The 22,418-nt window shown below is 41.1% G+C and overlaps 1 protein-coding gene across 1 annotated transcript in view; it reads left to right on the top strand.

The window, feature by feature from the left end:
* Positions 1-22,418, top strand: part of MYO1G (myosin IG) — a 793,301-nt gene that overhangs the window by 136,506 nt on the left and 634,377 nt on the right. Inside the window, exons 7-8 of the mRNA XM_053713702.1 lie at positions 15,797-15,913; positions 20,843-21,049. Coding sequence (XP_053569677.1) covers positions 15,797-15,913; positions 20,843-21,049 — 324 coding nt within the window. The remainder of the gene's footprint in view (positions 1-15,796; positions 15,914-20,842; positions 21,050-22,418) is intronic.

Below are 22,418 nucleotides of genomic sequence, written 5' to 3'. Positions count from 1 at the left end.
AAAAAGATTCATACAATTTAACACTGTAACAAAGTAAAGACACCACGCCGGGTGAACACATAATATGTCTTTGACATCACAAGACAGATTTACAAAAAATAATATACAACATGCGAAAATGACATAAAATATGAACATCACACATCAATTTTATCATTTTGCAGTGGAAATATTATGCCAAAGATTATATCATCTTTTTGGTCTTGGCAGCTTTTTTATACACAAAGAATAAAAAAAAGAAAAACGAGAAGGGAAGGCACAAAGGAAGAGAAAAAAAAATAAAAAAAATAAAATAAAATATAAATTGGCTCTCTGGGCACTCCCACTCCTGCTCTCCACCCCGCCCCACTGACATTCCCCTACGACACCAACTTATCAACCGTAGCCCAATCCTTACCATGCTTCTCGTGATCCTTCAAATAAGTCTACCTATAGCTCGCGATCCACTCAGACGGGAAATCACCTAATAATACCAGCTCATAGAAACATTCAGAACTTAAGAATGGGTATAATATTGTCTTTTGTAGATCTTCCGAATATGTCTTGATTATAGGTAACCAACCCAATAAAAACCTTTTAATTTCTCGTTCATTTGCCTCTCTAAGATGGAAAGACTCAAAAATTATCTGCATCTGAATCGATTTGATAAACACTGAGAAGCCAGGCATTTTTTTGGTCTTCCAGTTTTTTAATATTAATTGTCTAACCGATAATATAATTGTATTTAAAATCTTATTTTGTAATACTTCTCCTGGACTGGAGCGATCAGAAAGAAACAATATTTCTTCCACATTGAGATGAATATTGGTTTGATATAATCTATTAATCCAAAAAACGACCCTCTTCCAGAATTGTCCAACTCTGGGACACTGCCAGAACATGTGCAGTATGTCTGCGTTCCTCAAAGCACATTTTGGACAAGAGGAATCCTGACCAGTATACATTTTAGCCATTTTAGCTGGAGTACAGAAAAAATTATTGGTAAGTTTCATATGGCTTTCTTTCCAGCTTATTGGAATGCAACATTTATTTAATGTTTTATAGCTGTCTCTTAATATGTCATGATCTATATCTGGGATCAGAGATCTCCATTTTACACTCAGTTTTTCCATTAAGGAATCACTTTGTTTAGCAAGCATAATGCTATATAGTAGTGAGATTGAGGGTGCTTTGACCCGTGCAATAACCATAATGGACCTTATCTCCGACCATGCAGCCGTCCCACTGCCATTCCATCCCCTAGATGTTATAAAATGATGCACTTGCCAATAAGCGTATAAGCTATTGCTTGATAGGTCAAACTGGGATTTTAAATCATCAAAGGAAATGATTTGTCGCTCCTCTGTAAAGAGTTGGCCTACTAATTTAAGATCTTTATTATACCACTCTCTAAATGTCCTCTGATTATTTCCAGGAAGAAATTCAGGATTGCCTATTAAGGGTAGATATTCTGAATACGTATAATCTACGCTTATTAGTGTGCAAAGCTTTTGCCAGGCGAGAATTATATTTTGCAAAGATATTAAACTCTTTATATTGTTAGGGATTTCTTTAGATTGAGTATGCAATAAAGCTTTAAGTGAAAAGGGAGCCACTAGAGCATTCTCCATTTCTAAAGTTGAAAACCAGCTTGTTTCTATAAGCCAGTCCAGCGCAATTTTGCTCAAAGCTGCAAGGTTGTAGAATCTTATATTAGGTAGGGCTAGACCAGCAGCTTGACGTGGTTGCATTAACTTTTCTAATGCAATACACGGTTTCTTATTATGCCAAATAAATTTGGAAAAGCTAGAATTCAATTTCTGTATGTCTGTTTTATTTAGAATTAAAGGTAAGTTCTGTAATGGGAAAAGAAGCCGGGGGAAAATAATTGTCTTGATAAGATTTGCTCTAGCGGACATCGAAAGCGGAAATACTGCCCAAAGTTTTAAGTCAGAATAGATTTTCTGTAATAAAGGATAGAAATTTAGGGCATACCATTTTGAAGGGTTTCTATGGAGATAAATTCCAAGATATCTGAGAGACTCCACCTCTCTGAACTCTAGGTTAGCTGATACATGATTTGTTTTTTGAATCCACATTAACTCACTTTTATTATAATTTACTTTGTAACCAGAAAATGAGCTAAAGAAATTCAGACACTCTATCACTATAGGGATAGCCCTATGTGTGTTATATAGACAGATTAAGATATCATCTGCATATAAAAAAGTTTTAAGAACAGTTTTACCGATAGTGATCCCTTCTACGATGTCCCTTAACCTTATAGCCAGCGGTTCCAATGCTAAGTTAAAAAGCAAGGGGGACAACGGACAACCTTGCCTTGTACCCTTTTTCAATCTGATCCCTGGAGTTAAATTATTGTTGATCAACAAGTAAGAAATTGGGCACTGATAGATATTGCGGATGAACCGCACAAAGTGATTTTTAAACCCAAATTTTTCAAGAGCCTCAAATAGGTATTCCCATTCTATGGAATCAAATGCTTTGACCGCGTCTAGTGTTAAAAGGGCGCTATCGTGTTTAAATTGTTTAAATTTGACAGACAAGGGGGCTATAATGGCTAAAACATCCCTAATGGACAAAAATATAACATATTTCAATAGATGGTTTGAATACCTCCAATTAACGCACTTCCTTTCCCATCACAAAGATAAGCCCAACCTGACTAGAGGCCTTTCCCCCATTGAACAATTATGTCACTCCCCATTAGTAATGAAGGGAACGCTATCCAAGATATATAAGATTTTAACAGCAGCGCACTCTAAACACTTACCATCCTACACTAAGACATGGGAGGCAGAGATGGGCATCACAGTCCCCCTAGAAACATGGAATACCATCTTTCAACAAATGGGCAAAGCACCCTCATCAATGGGAATCACTGAAACAAATATGAAATTGTTAGGGAGATGGTACTTATACCCAAGCAGGCTGGCAAGGATGTTTCAACACTCAGATCCCCTTTGTTGGAGAAACTGCACACAGACGGGCACGCTATACCACATATGGTGGGAGTGCCCTATACTTCGGACATACTGGCGGGACGTACACAAAGAAATACAGAAAGTCCTCTCACAAAAGATCCCGTTTGACCCCCTAACGCTATTATTCAATAAGCCTCCCAAGATCAAGTGTAAATATAAATCCACCTTACTATACATCATGCTTAGCAGCGCAAAACAATTAATCCCAAGACTCTGGAAACAGAGCAAGACCCCGTCCAAACAGGAATGGTCCCAAAATGTTACATATCTCCTGTCCCTGGAGAGATACCATTATATCAACACCAATAGAATGGATTTTTACTGTGCAATGTCCTTATACTGGGAAACATATATTTATACTGCTGCAGACACCACATCTACTTAGATATCCCTAAAAGGATAATGACACATCAATTAGTCCACCGCACCGGGTAAATGGTGGGGACCGGGACCTATATCTATACCCTACCTAGACACCCTTAGTTCGTCCTCACTTCACCTTATTACTCACTAGTTGGCATCTCATAACGCCTTGCTTTTCGATACGCAATAATACACCACGCCTCGAATCAGATTGCTTAGCTGTAAAAGAAGGCATGGCTGGAATCCCGGACATCTTATAATAAATAGAACTATACCATCTAGAGAAATAGCCAAGACTGACATAACATACTCTATACACTTAGATAATACCCGAAAAGGAAGCATTCACACACCCAGCCTCGTCTATAGAAGTTAAACATAGAGAACTTGTTTTACAACAACAAATGTAACTTAAATTAATAAGTAGCATGGTTTGGTTGTTTTCAAAGTTGATTGTTTTGTTCCTAAAAATAAAGAAGAAAATCCCCACAAGCCTTAACTAGAAGGAGAGACTTACCTGGCCACAGAGGACATGAACTCGGACACTTTAATAACGAGACAATGGAAAATATGTCTCTATCATGAAACATTTTCGGACCTCATATGCACCATGTTAATATTTTTTCTTTGCAGATTATGAGTCTCTCTTTGCATTTATGTAATGAATACCATATATTTTCAATAAAGCTTGTTTGGAAAAAAAAAAACAAAAAAAAATTGTTTAAATTGTCTACCCGTCTTTTGACATAGGTTCCACATGTAGTCTAATAAAGTTACAACTTTCCACATATTTTTAGATGCATTTCTTGAGACCATAAACCCCGTCTGATCTGGGTGTATAATTTCATCAAGACAGAACATTAATCTAGATGCTAAGATAGAAGACAGTATTTTATAATCTGCATTAAGTACGGAAATTGGTCTGTATGAAGCTGGATCCTCCGCGTTTTTATCCTTTTTAAGAATTAGAGAGATATTGGCGGCCGCAAAATATTCTGAAGGTGGATTACTATTCATAAAATAGCTATTAAATAATTTATCTAGAGTGGGTTTAATCTCTTCTGCCAATATTTTATAGTATTCTACGGGTAGACAATCTGGCCCTGCGGCTTTATTTAACTTAGCTTTTTCAATTGCTTCGCCTATCTCTTTCACCGATATAGGGGCATTAAGTTTCTCCAAAAGATCCTGTGAGACTCTAGGGATTTCTATTTGCGACCAGAATTTTTCTCGGATATGAGTGGTGTGTTAAGTAGTTCTATTCTTATCAGTTTAATCCCGGTTACATCCCCTATCAGGGGACGTGTATATGGCATCAATTTTAGGAACCGGGAGATCTAAAAAGATGCTTGGTCGGACCTCCTACTTCAAATTTGGGGCACTGCGCGTGCAATTTAATGTGCCACCAGATAGAAGTGGTGTGTTAAGTAGTACTATTCCTATCAGTTTAATCCCTGTTATGTGCCTTTTTTTTGGTTTGTTTTTTTAAGCCACAGTGCAGCACCAGAGGCCAGAAAAATTAGGCATGTACACATGCCTGAAAAATTAGGTATTGTTGCAGCCGCTGCTGTAGCAGCGGCCAGAAAAATTGATGTTTGTTTCTCAGGCAGAAAGTGCCCTAAAACATTGCAGCTTGAACCCTAGTTGGTGGCGGATAAGTCACGCAAGTCATCCGGCATTCAGAGATAAAATACAGCAGCATTAGCCCAAGGCAGCTCATCTCATCAGGCCTTTTTTAGTCGAATGTATCGCCCACTGTCAGTCCCTTTGGGATCCATCCCTCATTCATCTTAATAAAGGTGAGGTAATCTAGACTTTTTTGACCTAGGCGACTTCTCTTCTCAGTGACAATACCTCCTGCTGCACTGAAGGTCCTTTCTGACAGGACATTTGAAGCGGGGCAGGCCTGAAGTTCTATCGCAAATTGGGATAGCTCAGGCCACAGGTCAAGCCTGCATACCCAGTAGTAAAGGGGTTCATCGCTCCTCAGAGTGTCGATATCTGCAGGTAAGGTGAGGTAGTCTGCTACCTGTCGGTCGAGTCGTTCTCTGAGGGTGGACCCCGAAGGGCTGTGGCGATTAGTAGGACTTAAAAAGCTCTGCATGTACTCCATCAACAACACGTCTGTACAGCGTCCTGTCCTTGCCGGAGGATTACTTTCACCTCTTCCCCTGTTAGATTCCCGTTGTGCTGTGACATCACCCTTATACGCTGTGTAAAGCATACCTTTTAATTTATTTTGGAACTGCTGCATCCTTTCCGACTTGTGTCGGTAACATTTCAGGCACTTTATGCTTATACCAGTGGTCTAGTAGCGTGGACACCCAGTACAGGTCGTTCTCCTTCAGCCTTTTTATACAAGGGTCCCACAACAGGCACAACAGCATGAAAGACCCTATTTGCACAAGGTTGGATGCCGAGCTACTCATGTCCCGTTCCTCGTCCTCAGTGATCTCACTGAAGGTATCTTCTTCCCCCCAGCCACGTACCACACCACGGGTACCAGATAGTTGACAACGAGCACCCTGGGATGCCCGTTGTGGTTGGTCTTCCTCCTCCTCCTCAAAGCCACATTCCTCCTATGACTCCTCTTCCTCACAATCCTCTTCCAGCGTTGCCGCAGGTCCAGCAAGCGATGCTGATAAGGTTGTTTCTGGTGGTGATGGTGACCACAACTCTTCCTCTTCACGCTCATCTACGGCCTGATCCAGCACTCTTCGCAGGGCACGCTCCAGGAAGAAAACAAATGGTATGATGTCGCTGATGGTGCCTTCGGTGCGACTGACTAGGTTTGTCACCTCCTCAAAAGGATGCATGAGCCTACAGGCATTGCGCATGAGCGTCCAGTAACGTGGCAAAAAAATTCCCAGCTCTGCAGAGGCTGTCTTAGCACCCCGGTCATACAAATAGTCGTTAATGGCTTTTTCTTGTTGGATCAGGCGGTCGAACATTAGGAGTGTTGAATTCCAACGTGTCGGGCTGTCGCATGTTGTTTTGCTGCTGGATATCTGAAAAGTGCGCCATGGCCATGTAGGAACGCCTGAAATGGCCACACACCTTCCTGCCCTGCTTCAGGACGTCCTGTAAGCCTGGGTATTTATGCACAAAGCGTTGTACGATCAGATTACACACATGTGCCATGCACGGCACATGTGTCAACTTGCCCAATTTCAATGCCGCCAGCAAATTTCTTCCGTTGTCACTAACCCCTTTGCCGATCTCCAGTTGGTGCTGAGTCAGCCACTGATCCACCTGTGCGTTCAGGGCGGACAGGAGTGCTGGTCCGGTGTGACTCTCTGCTTTCAGGCAAGTCAACCTCAAGACGGCGTGACACTTCCGTATCTGGATGTGGAATAGTACCTGGGGAGCTGGGGGGGTGCCGTTGATGTGGAGCAAGATGCAGCAGCAGAAGGGGACTCAGCCGAGGAGGTTATGGAAGAGGATGGAGTAGGAGGAGTAGAAGAGGTGGCAGCAGGCCTGCCTGCAAGTCGTGGCGGTGTCACCAACTCCTCTGCAGAGCCACGCATTCCATGCTTGGCAGCCGTCACCAGTTTTACCCAATGCACAGTGTAGGTGATATACCTGCCCTGACCATGCTTTGCAGACCAGGTATCAGTGGTCAGATGGACCCTTGCCCCAACACTGTGTGCCAGACATGCCATTACTTCCTTTTGCACAATCGAGTACAGGTTGGGGATTGCCTTTTGTGCAAAGAAATTTCGGACGGGTACCTTCCACTGCGGTGTCCCAATAGCTACAAATTTTTTGAACGCCTCAGACTCCACCAGCTTGTATGGTAAAAGCTGGCAGGCTAAGAGTTCAGACAAGCCAGCTGTCAGATGCCGGGCAAGGGGGGGACTTTGTGACATTGGCTTCTTACGCTCAAACATGTCCTTGACAGACACCTGACTGTGGGCAGATGAGCAGAAACTGCTCAAGGCGAGACACGGAGTGGCGGAAGGTTGAGAGGTGGCAAGGAGGACAGCAGTGGTTGACGTGGCTGAAGATGCTGCACCAGGAGGAGGATGGCGGCTTTGAGTTTGTGTGCTGCTTGTACTCATGTGTTGATCCCATAGGCGTTTGTGATGTGCGATCATGTGCCTTCGCAAAGCAGTTGCGATGACGGCATTCTGGTGGTGGCAACAGCATGCGTTGATTGGCGTGCTGTCTGGCTGACCCCGGGTGCCGATGCATGCTGTCTGACTGTGCCACTAGCTCCTTGCAACGACCTCCCCCTCCTTCCAACTCGTCTCCTCCTCCTCTCTGTCTCCCCATCTGAACTTTCCCCCTCTTCTTCTTCTCTTCTAGTGGGCACCCACGTGACATCCACGGACGCATCGTCATCATCAACCGCTTCACTTGTATCTGACAAGTCAACAAAAGAAGCAGCAGCGGGTACAACATCATCATCATCACACCATACGTCCATGTGTTTAATGCTGCCTGACTGAGACATATCCCTGTTATCTACATCCTCTGGCAATAATGGTTGCGCATCACTATCACTCATTTCTTCCAAATGATGTGTAAATAACTCCTCTGACAGATCAAGTGAAGCGGCTGTGGTGCTAGTGTTGGTGGTGGCGGCAGGCATGCGAGTGGTAACTTGAGAGGTGCCCGAAGCTAAGCTGGAGGAGGATGGTGCGTCAAGGTTCTGAGCGGAAGCTGTAGAAGATTGGGTGTCCTGTGCTAGACAGTCAACTATGTCCTCAGAGTCAGAAATGTTCGAGTTTGGGGTACGTGGCCTCTGAACACTGGGCATTTTTCTAGGGCCAAAGGGAATCACAGCACCATGAACACGACGGCCCCTGCGGGGTGGCCTGCCTCTGCCTGTCATTTTTTTTCCGATTAGTGGTACTATGCGTGCAAGCTACTGTGACAACAGATATGAGTGGCACTGGCAGAAGTTGGCAGAGTAGATGCTGTAGGCCTGACACACACACTTGCAGACAACTAAATGCTATTCAATCTATTACAGTCAAAACTGTATTTTTTTTTATTTTTTTATTATTTTTTTAATTTTATTTTTTATTGAAGTTTCAAAAAGCAAAAGTAATACATGGAACAACATTTGCCCATACATAAAGTTAACAGAGTACAGAACAAAATATTGTGACACATAATGTAGCTATGTGGCTGGTAGGGGGGGTAACTGTTCTAGGCATCTAGTTGAGTCACAAATTTTAGGGCCCATAAAGATAACTGTAATGGTGTTAGTAGAAAAAGACCAGCTTTAACAAGAGAAAGCCTAAGTTGTGTCTAAAGAGTTGTCAAATATAAGCTTGGGCGAGCTGAGGTGAGACTTCATTTTATGTTTTAATAATGGAGATCTGAGGTCTGATCCCCACATCTATAACATGAATAGAGTTGAAATTTCTAAAGTGTTGTGGGGATCAGGATGTAGAATGGCCACAGGCAGGCCGTAGTGAACCGGAAAGAAGAGGAATTGCAGTGGGCAAGAGCCACTCGAATTATGAGGGGGAGGGGAGGGGGAGGAGAAAGAAAGAAGGGAGGGCGGAGCCTGCCCTGACAGGGCTGCGGTTTGGACTTATTTGTAAAACTGTTTATGCTATAAATGCATAGGGAGTAACGACTAAAACAGAGCTATGGGAGGCATCTTATGAGTTATGTGTATCTGTAGGGTAAGGTTAGGTATAGCAATGAAAGCTGGATGAGGAGTCAAAGGGTTCTATTTATATCCTGGGGGGGATTATGTTGTAGAGCATAGGACAAGGGTATTGATATGGGGACGCTAAATCTGGTTTACTAGTCTAGAAGAGAATGTTTCTACTGTTATTTCATAGCCTTTAAACTATTTGAAGGGGAAGGAGGGTTACAGTATGATCCTAAGTTCGATAGGAGGGGTCTAGTAGTTAGAAATACCTGATATGAGTCCTATATAGGGAGTTCCCCGCGTGTACATTCTAAGACCTAGAGATTAGAATCTTAATTTTGTTTGAGACATCAGTACTTTAACACGCATGCTTTTAACTGAGTTTAGGTAATTATAAAGCACTCCTCATCTAGGGGCAATACTATAGGAGTTTAGATGCAAACTGTCAATGCCTACTATAGTTAGGAAAAACACCCCAGAAAGATAAGGTTATCAGAGCTAAATAGTCCATCAGATATGGACCAGACAAGGGTAGTAATGTGTGACAAATCCTATCTTGCCTGCAATTTTCAGGGGTAGCTTTCTTGATGAGTGCAAGTGCCTTAACAACATTCTTTATCTCAAGCTAGAAGTAACAAGGTGGTGTGATCACATGCCTGAAAATTCCAATTACATCCCAAAAGAAAAATAATAAAGCATTGGAAAGTGATACAACATAAATCACATAACTTTTAAACATATGCTTATATGCTAAATGAACATGAACATGAGCTGCTGTGAAAACTTCTATCACCCAATGTCCACCTCTCGGCTGAAGAAAAACATATGAGAAGACAATGGGTGCAACAAATGAAACAACACAGGAGTCAATCTAGTGTTAGACAGAACTATACAGCTCCGTATCAGTAAATACTATTATAGATTAGCCTACTCCCAACCGACTATGGTCTTGCGAATGATCTGTTTTTAGGGTCTTGGCCTGAATGTCACTTGGGATTCTGCAGGCTGTCACAGTAGCGAGGTTTAGGACTTTGCACAAAGAGCGCACATGGGAGTTATCTTTATTATAACCACTCTGAAGATCAGCAAGAAGGAACAGATCCTTGGGGTCTAACTGGCCAAGACATCTAGACTTGTCGTTGTATAAGGAGTGTACAGGATCGGAGTTACCCTGCACACCGCTGGACTGTATCGTGGGCCTGAGACATGGTCCCCCTCTGCGATCTGGACGTCGGACCCTCCTATCATTGTCAGTCCCCTCTGCAGGCAAAAAAGGATACGTGGCTACTAAGGGCCCGGGATCAGGAGGAGCAACTTCAGAAGCGTGAAGTGCAGCTGCGTCTACCGCGACCCCCAACCCGGCCGGCCGCTCCGGAACAGGAGCCCGGGAAAGCCGCAGTGGAGTGAAGAATAACGTCAGTCCGCTGTGTTAATGTGGAAGAGCTTTGACTGTCCAAATCAGCCATCTTGTCCTGTCGACTCGGGTAATGAACCCACGGAGAGAAGTTGTTTAGAGCTCCTTCTAGAGGGGCAAGAGGTTCCTCCTGTGGAAGCGATAAGCTTAGGGAAAGGATGTGGAACTGGGCGTCCATGCGGCGTCCAAGTGCGGCCAATGCAGCCATAAGTATAGAATCCATTCTCTTAGTTTAATGTGGGATCAATTCCACCTCGGAGTGTGAGCGGTAGAGAAGAGAGCAGGGGTTGAATGCAGCTTGATGGCTGACTCCGCCCCCTTGTATTTTTTTTTTTAAATGTACACTACTGTTACACCAGATATGAGTTGCACTGGGGTGACACTGTGCCCTGGCAGGCACTGAAACGCACACGTGTGAAGGAAACTGACTGCTATTATTTAACACAGTCAAAAAAGTGTTGTTTTTTTTTTAAATCTACACTACTGTTACACCAGATATTAGTTGCACTGGGGTGACACTGTGCCCTGGCAGGCAGGCACTGAAACGCACACGTGTGAAGGAAACTGACTGCTATTATTTAACACAGTCAAAAAAGTGTTGTTTTTTTTTTAAATCTACACTACTGTTACACCAGATATGAGTTGCACTGGGGTGACACTGTGCCCTGGCAGGCACTGAAACGCACACGTGTGAAGGAAACTGACTGCAGTGCTATTATTTAACACAGTCAAAAAAGTGTTGTTTTTTTTAAATCTACAAAAAAAAAAAACGTGGTAACTTTCACTAGAAGCATTTTTGCCAATACATGTATATTGCAAATATGTTTTTATTCACAGATATAATTCATCTATGTGGATTTAAATTTTGACCGGAATATCCCTTTAAAGGGATAGTAAAACAATATCCCCAGTGTTCCATAACCAACACTGCTATAGAAATATACTTTTTACCTGTGTAATTACCTTATCTAAGCTTCTGCTGACTGCCTCCTTATCGCATTTCAGGCAATTAGTGCTGACTCTTAAATAACTTTACGAGCATGAACACAGTGTTAGCTATATGAAAGACATGAACTAACGCCCTCTAGCTGTGAAAAACTGTCAAATACATTCAGCTTAAAAGCAACCTTCAAGGGCTTAGAAATTAGCACATGAGCCTACCTAGTTTAGCTTTCAACTAAGAACAAAGAGAACAAAACAAATTTGATGAAAAAAGTAAATTAGAAAGTTTTTAAAATGATATGCCCTATCGGAATCATGAAAGTTTAATTTGGACTTTACTATCCCTTTAATGTGTCATTAAGTCAGAGGAAAAAGCCACTTGTGATTCTAAACATAGTAACAAAATGCTGAGCCAGCTATGTTTTAATCATACAACTTAAAGTAAACACTACACACAGTTACATTTTTTGTCAAAAGATATAAGACTTGCAATTTATTTCCCTATCAGGGTTAAACGTCGGTTACTGAAACAGGTTGCACAGAATAGTTTTATATTCAAGTGCATTTTAAACCCACTTGGCAACTAAACGGTTAAGCAGCATATTGAAATCTCTTTTTAGCACCCTTGAGAAATGCATCATTAAGTGTTTATACCAACCGTAGTGTTGTAGGTACTGCCAGACCCGACACCTGTGTCTGGTGCCTTGTGATGAGGATAAAAAACACGCAATAAAACATAGATTAGAGCCCACAGGAAGGTCACGCTAGTGAGCATGTGAGTGACATCATCACAGATTTCCATGGAAACTATTAGAATTTATTAGAATTTACATCCAGTGTACAACTATATCCATCCCTGTAGCCGGATAATCAGGTGCTATTACTTCTGGTAACTGGGAGCGTTCATAGCAATAATTAACTCATAAATCCCCAGAGCAATATGTGCAGGTTCTATGCTGCTCTGCTGAATGTGACAAATAATAAAACGTCAGCATAAAATAGATGGATGTCACAATGAGAAATAGAACCTCTCTATTCACTTACCAGTAATTGATTATGTTCATTTTACAGAGACTTACAGGTATAGCACTAAAGTGCAAAACCAAAATATTGTAATTGGAATGGTTAGTATTTGATATGCTCATGAAACATATCACACTCAATCAGGGTCAGAACTCAGCAGGCTAGATTACAAGTGGATAAATAAACAACTAGGATTCTATGAACGACTAGGGGGCGCAACTACTCATATAATACAAACAATTATATTGACAAAAAATACAGACTAAGGGACCTATGTATTAAATGGTGGGAGGACAGCTTCTCAACTTGCAAAGCTGTCCGACCGCCTTCGCTGTATACGGGCAGCGGATCTGTTGATCTGCTGGCCCGTATGCATCATTGCACACTCTGATGAGTGTGTAATGCCCGCCTCTTCCTTCGCTGTAATTTCTCTTTGTCACCTCTGAGGTGGCGTAGGGTGTAAGAAGCTGCGGTCTAATGACTGCTGCTTCTTACATTGCGGAAAGCAGGCTCCCATATGCAAACCTGACCCGCATGGACTTCGGAGCAGCTCTCGCTGCTTTGTACATGGAGCTTAGCTTTAAAGGGACTGTCAAAACCAGAATTTTTGTTGTTTTAAAAGATAGATAATCCCTTAATGACCAATTCCCCAGTTTTGCATAACCAACACAGTTATAATTATACACGTTTTACCTCTGTGATTACCTTGTATCTAAGCCTCAGCAGACTGCCCCCTTATTTCAGTTCTTTTGACAGACTTGCATTTTAGCCAATCAGAGCTGTCTCCATGGTAAATTCATGAGCATGAGCTCAATGTTATCTATATGAAACACATGAACTACTGCCCTCTAGTGGTGAAAAACTATCAAAATGCAGTTGGATTAGAGGCGACCTTCAAGATCTAAGAAATTAGCATATGAACCTCCTAGGTTTAGCTTTCCACTAAGAATACCAAGAGAACAAAGCAAAATTGGTGATAAAAGTAAATTGGAAAGTTGTCTAAAATGACATGCCCTATGTGAATCATGAAAGATCATTGGAAGCTGGTAAATGAAAATAACACAGGGTACTCACACAAAGCTGCAGCACCCAGGTGTGCTAGTACAGGTGTTCTAGATACTCGCAGTGCTGCGCACGGTGGAACTCAAGGGCCCTCAATTTGTAGCGGGAATCGGGCACATAAGATTAAGGTTTTACTAAAAACAAGTTTAATTAAAACCATCAAAAGTGCACAAATAAAAGGGATTATAATAATTCTATATAGCCCACAAAACTTGCAACGCGTTTCGTGGCTATACAAGCCATTTCATTGCTGCCCTTTTAGTGACTTTGCATTCCACCTTGCTGTGGAGAAACCGGCAGCCGGAGTTCAGTGAGCTAGAATCCTGCAAGTCTTGTCATACACCATATCCCATTAACTTACTGTTTAAACATTTATTCTATAATAAACATATATTTTACATTTAATGTGCACTGTATGTATATGTGGGAAATACTTTACTTTATTATATTATACACGTGTTTTGTTATGCTTTTATTCTAGTCTTAATGCTTTGCTTCCGGTCTCCAGTCTCACTAAATGTTTCGCTCGAGCACAACACATAACTCGCCACTAGTAATATAATCAATTATAGCACACCCTGTGCTATCCATTGTAAGTATAGGGCGCTAAATAATGTCATCTCTTTTAGCATCTACTTGTAATACCAGATTGTGCTCTATTCTTAGCGCAGTGTCAAATGTGGATAGCGCACCCTGTTCTGTAAATAGTGCTCCGCTTGTAATCTAGACCTAAATACTATTCTGGCATTCATTCTTGCATTCCTATGTTTTCAAAGTCTTTCAGAATCAAAATTTAAATGTTTAATTTTGCTATAATGTATGTTTTTCCTTGTGAAAAGTTACATTGAAGATAGGGAAATATAAGGTACAAGCACATATATATATATATTATACATTTGCATTTATGTGTTTATATGCGTTTATATACCCATATAAATACATATATACACATGTATAGACATATATACACACACACACACAAATAAATATATACCGTATATATATATACACTTTTGAGCCCTTTCCAATTAAATACTTTAATACAGGAAATATCATTTTTAGTCAGTGTTAATATTTTTAATGTGTTTTATTAGTTTTTGAATATTAATACTTTGCATTCCAATGTTTTTCACTTAGAAGAAAAATTACTTTTATTTTTAAATATATATATTTCTATAATATATATGAGTACAGCTATACATATAAATATTTATATAGATATATATTTTACTAAAAAATAATCAGATATACATAGAAATATAGTTAAAAATAAAAAGGCCATTTTCTTCTAAGTGAAGAACATTGGAATGTAACGTATTTCTAACTACCTTTGGCTTTAGCACAGTTGGTCTAATGCAGTGTTGGGTTAACGCGCAAGCAATAAGTTCTATTTTTTTTTTAACAGTACATCCCATTGAAGTCTATGGCGAGTAGAAGTTAAAATGCTTGCGATATCCGAAAGTCCTGCAGTTAGTATGCACCAGACTTTTGCTATTGCACTAACTTTATACTTTCAACTTAAATTTTACTTTGAGCGCAGTTAGCACGAAAAGGTTAGCGCACCACTTGTAATCTGTCCCTATGTATTGGCCAATAATAGAACTGCATTTATCAATCTACATTGACGGTTTTGGTGCCCTTACAGCGCAGGCTCATAATACTGCAGCTTCCTAACTTCCCCGTCACATCAGAGGTGATAGAGTTTAATCACTTGTCTGTTTGCGGTGACTGACATGACCTACAGAGGGCAGCACTGCACAAGTGCTTGCTTGGGCAATGATAAATGAGAGCAGCGGATGAAAAGTGATTGATGCTGATGTGGGTGGACACTGGACAGATTCCTAAGCAGCAAACCTTATCCCCCCCCCAACTTTTTATGAATAGGGCCCAAATCTTACCAGTTAATTTGTTTTATATTATATGTGAGACATTTAAACACTAACAAAGGATTGGGGTCCTAAGGGTATGATGTCATTGCAATGGGTTGCTCACTGGATGAGCCTTGGCTGTACCAGAGAATAAATAAATGTGTATCCTGGCACAATATTGTAGCCGCGAGTCACCTACCTCTTGTGTAGAGATCTCATGTGTATCTGTACCTACCTGAAGTAAGATTGTTGGTACAATGATCTCAGTCTAAGGTAAAGTTAGGGATTATGGTTAACCCTTTGAGTGTTGTGCAACATATGGCAATGTAATACACTGCAACCTTCTCTGACATCCAGTGGTTAACAGGACTTCCCTCCAGTATTCACAATATCTCAATCAGGGCCACACCCCTGCTAGGAAATATTCTACAAATAGTGAGCTATCCCACAATAGGTAGGTTCACATTCTCTGCATTGTGCATTGCCATACTCACATTACTGATTATTTTACCTTCTATGTCCACAGTTTGTGATCAATGATAAGTCCAGTTTTATCGTGGTGGTGGATTCCATGAAGGTGATCGGATTTAGCAAAGAAGAGATAGATTCAGTATACAAGATTCTGGCTGCCATCTTGCATCTGGTAAGGCAAATACATTCATACCCCACCATTGATTTATCTGTATATGCTTCTGAGACATGCCACACACATGTATGAAGTCCTGGGAGGTACTAATGATTGTTACCACTGATTTTCTTATATCAATCCATAAAGGACCAGCAGACACACTAGAATAGCATAATCAGTAAATGTAAAAAGTAAGTATTCAATTTTTTTCTGACAAATGTCAGTAACATTTTCCTTCCTCATGCATCATGTGACAGCCATCAGCCAATCACAACATCTATATATATATATATATATATATATATATATATATATATATATATATATATATATATATATATATATATCCTGTGAATCTTGCACATCCTCAGTAGGACCTGGTGCATTAGTTTGAATTTAAAAACATTTTGCATATTTAGATAATGGAGTTGTAAAGTTGTTTAAAATTGTGTGCTCTATCTGTATCATGAAATTTTAATTTTGACTTGACTGTCAAATTGCTGCTAGCAGCTTTTAATATTATAGGATACCCAAGTACTGCCCTGACGACCGTATGTCTGTAGTAACCATAAGCAGGCAGCACTGTGGAGAGTCTGTTTTACACCAGTCTGTAAAATGCAATAACCATGAGCAGGCAACACTGAAGATGATCAGTCATATACTAGTCTGTAACACTGTAGTGACCATGAACAGGGCAGCACTGAGGATGATCAGTTCAATACTAGTCTGTAACATTGTAGTGACCATGAGCAGGGCAGAACTGAGGATGATCAGTTCTATACTAGTCTGTAACACTGTAGTGACCATGAGCAGGGCAATACTGAGGATGATCAGTTCAACAGTAATCTATAACACTGTAGGGACCATGAGCAGGGCAGCACTGAGGATGATCAGTTCTATACTAGTCTGTAACACTGTAGTGACCATGAGCAGGTCAGCACTGAGGATGATCAGTTCTATACTAGTCTGTAACACTGTAGTGACCATGAGCAGGATAGCACTGAGGATAATCAGTTCTATACTAGTCTGTAACACTGTAGTGACCATGAGCAGGGCAGCACTGAGGATGACCAGTTCTATACTAGTCTGTAACACTGTAGTGACCATGAGCAGGGCAGCACTGAGGATGATCAGTTCTATACTAGTCTATAACACTGTAGTGACTAGCAGGGCAGCACTGAGGATGATCAGTTCTATATTAGTCTGTAACACTGTAGTGACCATGAGCAGGGCAGCACTGAGGATGATCAGTTCTACAGTAGTCTATAACACTGGAATGACCATGAGCAGGGCTTTACTGAGGATGATCAGTTCTATACTAGTCTGTAACACTGTAGTGACCATGAGCAGGGCAGCACTGAGGATGATCAGTTCTGTACTAGTCTGTAACACTGCAGTGACCATGAATAGTGCAGCACTGATGATAATCATTTCTATACTAGTCTGTAACACTGTAGTGACCATGAGCAGGGCAGCACTGAGGATGATCAGTTATATACTAGTCTGTAACACTGCAGTGTCCATGAATAGTGCAGCACTGAGGATAATCAGTTCTATACTAGTCTGTAACACTGTAGTGACCAAGAGCAGGGCAGCACTCAGGATGACCAGTTCTATACTAGTCTAAAACACTGTAGTGACCATGAGCAGGGCAGCACTGAGGATGATCAGTTTTATACTAGTATGTAACACTGTAGTAACCATGAGCAGGGCAACACTGAGGATGATCAGTTCTATACTAGTCTGTAACACTGTAGTGACCAGCAGGGCAGCACTAAGGATGATCAGTTCTACAGTACTCTATAACACTGTAGTGACCATGAGCAGGGCAGCACTGAGGATGATCAGTTCTATACTAGTCTGTAACACTGTAGTGACCAGCAGGGCAGCACTGAGGATGATCAGTTCTATACTAGTTTGTAACACTGAAATGACCATGAGCAGGGCAGCACTGAGGATGATCAGTTCTATACTAGTCTGTAACACTGTAGTGACCATGAGCAGGGCAGCACTGAGGATAATCAGTTCTATACTAGTCTGTAACACTACAGTGACCATGAGCAGGGCAGTGCTGAGGATGATCAGTTCTATACTAGTCTGTAACACTGTAGTGACCATGAGCAGGACAGCACTGAGGATGATCAGTTCTATACTAGTCTGTAACACTGTAGTGACCATGAGCAGGGCAGCACTGAGGATGATCAGTTCTATACTAGTCTGTAACACTGTAATGACCAGCAGGGCAGCACTGAGGAGGATCAGTTCTATAGTAGTCTGTAACACTGAAGTGACCATAAGCAAGTAGCACTGAGGATGATCAGTTCTATACTAGTCTGTAACAATGCAGTGACCATGAGCAAGGCAGCACTAAGAATGATCAGTTCTATACTAGTCTGTAACACTACAGTGACCATGAGCAGGGCAGTACTGAGAATGATCAGTTTTATATTAGTCTGTAACACTACAGTGACCATGAGAAGAGCAGCACTGAGGATGGTCAGTTATATACTAGTCTGTAACACTGTAGTGACCATGAGCAGGGCAGCACTGAGGATGATCAGTTCTATACTAGTCTGTAACACTGTAGTGACCATGAGCAGGGCAATACTGAGGATGATCAGTTCTACAGTAATCTATAACACTGTAGGGACCATGAGCAGGGCAGCACTGAGGATGATCAGTTCTATACTAGTCTGTAACACTGTAGTGACCATGAGCAGGTCAGCACTGAGGATGATCAGTTCTATACTAGTCTGTAACACTGTAGTGATCATGAGCAGGATAGCACTGAGGATAATCAGTTCTATACTAGTCTGTAACACTGTAGTGACCATGAGCAGGGCAGCACTGAGGATGACCAGTTCTATACTAGTCTGTAACACTGTAGTGACCATGAGCAGGGCAGCACTGAGGATGATCAGTTCTATACTAGTCTATAACACTGTAGTGACTAGCAGGGCAGCACTGAGGATGATCAGTTCTATATTAGTCTGTAACACTGTAGTGACCATGAGCAGGGCAGCACTGAGGATGATCAGTTCTACAGTAGTCTATAACACTGGAATGACCATGAGCAGGGCTTTACTGAGGATGATCAGTTCTATACTAGTCTGTAACACTGTAGTGACCATGAGCAGGGCAGCACTGAGGATGATCAGTTCTGTACTAGTCTGTAACACTGCAGTGACCATGAATAGTGCAGCACTGAGGATAATCATTTCTATACTAGTCTGTAACACTGTAGTGACCATGAGCAGGGCAGCACTGAGGATGATCACTTATATACTAGTCTGTAACACTGCAGTGTCCATGAATAGTGCAGCACTGAGGATAATCAGTTCTATACTAGTCTGTAACACTGTAGTGACCAAGAGCAGGGCAGCACTCAGGATGACCAGTTCTATACTAGTCTAAAACACTGTAGTGACCATGAGCAGGGCAGCACTGAGGATGATCAGTTTTATACTAGTATGTAACACTGTAGTAACCATGAGCAGGGCAACACTGAGGATGATCAGTTCTATACTAGTCTGTAACACTGTAGTGACCAGCAGGGCAGCACTAAGGATGATCAGTTCTACAGTAGTCTATAACACTGTAGTGACCATGAGCAGGGCAGCACTGAGGATGATCAGTTCTATACTAGTCTGTAACACTGTAGTGAGCAGCAGGGCAGCACTGAGGATGATCAGTTCTATACTAGTTTGTAACACTGAAATGACCATGAGCAGGGCAGCACTGAGGATGATCAGTTCTATACTAGTCTGTAACACTGTAGTGACCATGAGCAGGGCAGCACTGAGGATAATCAGTTCTATACTAGTCTGTAACACTACAGTGACCATGAGCAGGGCAGTGCTGAGGATGATCAGTTCTATACTAGTCTGTAACACGGTAGTGACCATGAGCAGGGCAGCACTGAGGATAATCAGTTCTATACTAGTCTATAACACTTCAGTGACCATGAATAGTGCAGCACTGAGGATGATCAGTTCTACAGTAGTCTGTAACGCTACAGTGACTATGAGCAGGGCAGCACTGACGATGATCACTTCTATACTAGTCTGTAACACTGTAGTGACCATGAGCAGGGCAGTACTGAGGATGATCAGTTCTACAGTAGTCTGTAACGCTACATTGACCATGAGCAGCTCAGCACTGACGATGATTAGTTCTATACTAATCTGTAGCACTGTAGTGACCATGAGTAGAGCAGCACTGATGATGATCAGTTCTATACTAGTCTATAAGACTGTAGTGACCATGAGCAGGGCAGCACTGAAAAAAATATTTCTATTAAAATGTATTACTATTTTTCACTGGCATTTTCACATATGCTGTGAGGGCCTGTGTCTATGAAGACTTAATTTGTGTCATACAAGTCGCTGTTAACTCTGAAAAAGTGTTGTGTTGGAATACTGGTACACGGGCCCTCACAGCATATATGTGTATGCTGTTAAAAGCCAGAAATAACTTTTACTTGAAGCATTTTTGCTAATGGAAGTATATTGCAAAATGCTTCTATTTAAAGCTGAAATGCACCCATGCAGATTTTAAGTTTGACCTTTCTACCCCTTTAATAGAAATAGGGTATTTAAGTCATCAGGAGGGACAGTGGGACAAAGCCCCATCCCATGACAATCCAGCTGAATGTCAGACAGTTGGGAGCTGTGTTTAGATGTATCAATAGATAAATGACTAGTCTTCTAGCACTGGGGCACTCTAGCATGAGGCAGACTACAACATCAGAGCACTTAGCCTTACAGCTAATTGTGCATCGTCACCTTTCCATCACACATTATCACTCAGCTATTTTTGCCTAATAATGTCATCAGTTAGTTCAGTGTTGCCTTAATCAGGTGTATATTGTTATACCCAGGACGAGGAATCTCAGCTCCTTTTACATCTGTGCGTAGAAGTCATTTCTGACTAATGCTTTTTCAGGGTAACATGCGGTTTATTGTGGAAGATGACGCAGTGGGAATAGACAACGAGGACCTGATCTCACACATAGCCCAGCTGACCTCCTGCCACACAGAGAGTGTCAAGAAGGCTCTTCTTTATAGGACAATGGCAGCCGGAGGGGGGGAGGTCATCGAAAAAGGTCACAATGTCAAGGAAGCCAACTATGCCAGAGATGCATTTGCCAAGGTGACACATGGTGACAATTGATTTAAAAATATATGCTGCATAAGCACAGTGATGCTCTATATTAAAAGTAAAATGATCTAGGTCAGTGTTTGTCATCCTCTACAGCAGTGATTCTCAAGTACTCCCAAGAGGCAAGGTTTTTATTATTGCTGAACTAGAGCACAGGTGAAATAATCAGCTGATCAGTAACCATGGTAACGAACCTGTTCTCACCTATCAGTTGATTATTTCACCTGTGCTCTAGTCCAGCTATAATAAAAACCTGACCTGTCCAGGGTATTTTAAGGACCGCGGTTGAGAAACACTGATCTACTGTAGCAGGTACAATTAGAGGTATTGGTCCTATACAATCCCCTAACCATATAATTTAGAAAGTATTGCTATAAACCTACTCATGTAATGAAAAACTAAAAGGTAAAACGCGTCTGCACATATATTACTTTTTCAAGTTTCCATTGTTTCTGTGAGGCAGAGGAAACATGGGAGTGATGAATGTACTAATAGGGATTTATTTTAACATCTTCTATTCCTGATACAACAGCGCTTTACAAATCTTACGGCACTTAAACACAGAACATTTATTCTACCACTTTAAAAGAAGAAGGAATAGAAAGCAGCACCAGGCACCAGTAACTCATATAATTCCACACCTGTCTATCTCGTCTGTGTCACAATGGCACACGTTACTTGACAAACCACTGCTATTTGGCACCATTAAACTAGATCATTTCTTGGTATTCTTTACCTTTACCATCCTGGCATAATATACTTAAACACCATTTGATCATGGAATACTTTATATATAAAATGTCACTATGACACTTCATAAGTCACCTTTCTCAACGGACCCTTCACAAATGAAGTAAAAATAATACATATTACAATGCTATTAAAGGGATAGGAACGTTAAAATTAAACTGGCATGATTCAGATAGAGCATGTCATTTTAAGACACTTTTAAATGTACTTCTATTTTAAAATGTTCTTTGTTCTCTTGGTATCCCTTGTTGAAAAATAATATGCACATATCCTACATTAGTGGGAGCTAGCTGGTGATTGGTGCCTGCACACATTAGTCTCTTGTGATTGGCTAACTAGATGTGCTCACCTAGCTGCCAGTAGTGTACTGCTGTTCCTTCAGCAAAGGATAACACGATAATTAAAATAATTTGGTTAAATAAGTACATTGGAAAGTTGTTTAAAATTGTATGTTTTATCCAAACCATGAAAGATAATTTGGGGTATCCTGTCTCTTTAAAGGGACACTGAACCCAATTTTTTTCTTTCATGATTCAGATAGAGCATGCAATTTTTTTTAGCAACTTTCTAATATACTCCTATTATCATTTTTTATTCATTCTTTTGCTAT

This window comes from Bombina bombina, chromosome 5 (genome assembly GCF_027579735.1).
Source record: "Bombina bombina isolate aBomBom1 chromosome 5, aBomBom1.pri, whole genome shotgun sequence".
Classification (NCBI taxonomy): Eukaryota; Metazoa; Chordata; class Amphibia; order Anura; family Bombinatoridae; genus Bombina; species Bombina bombina.
This window is presented reverse-complemented; position numbering and strand designations above follow the sequence as displayed.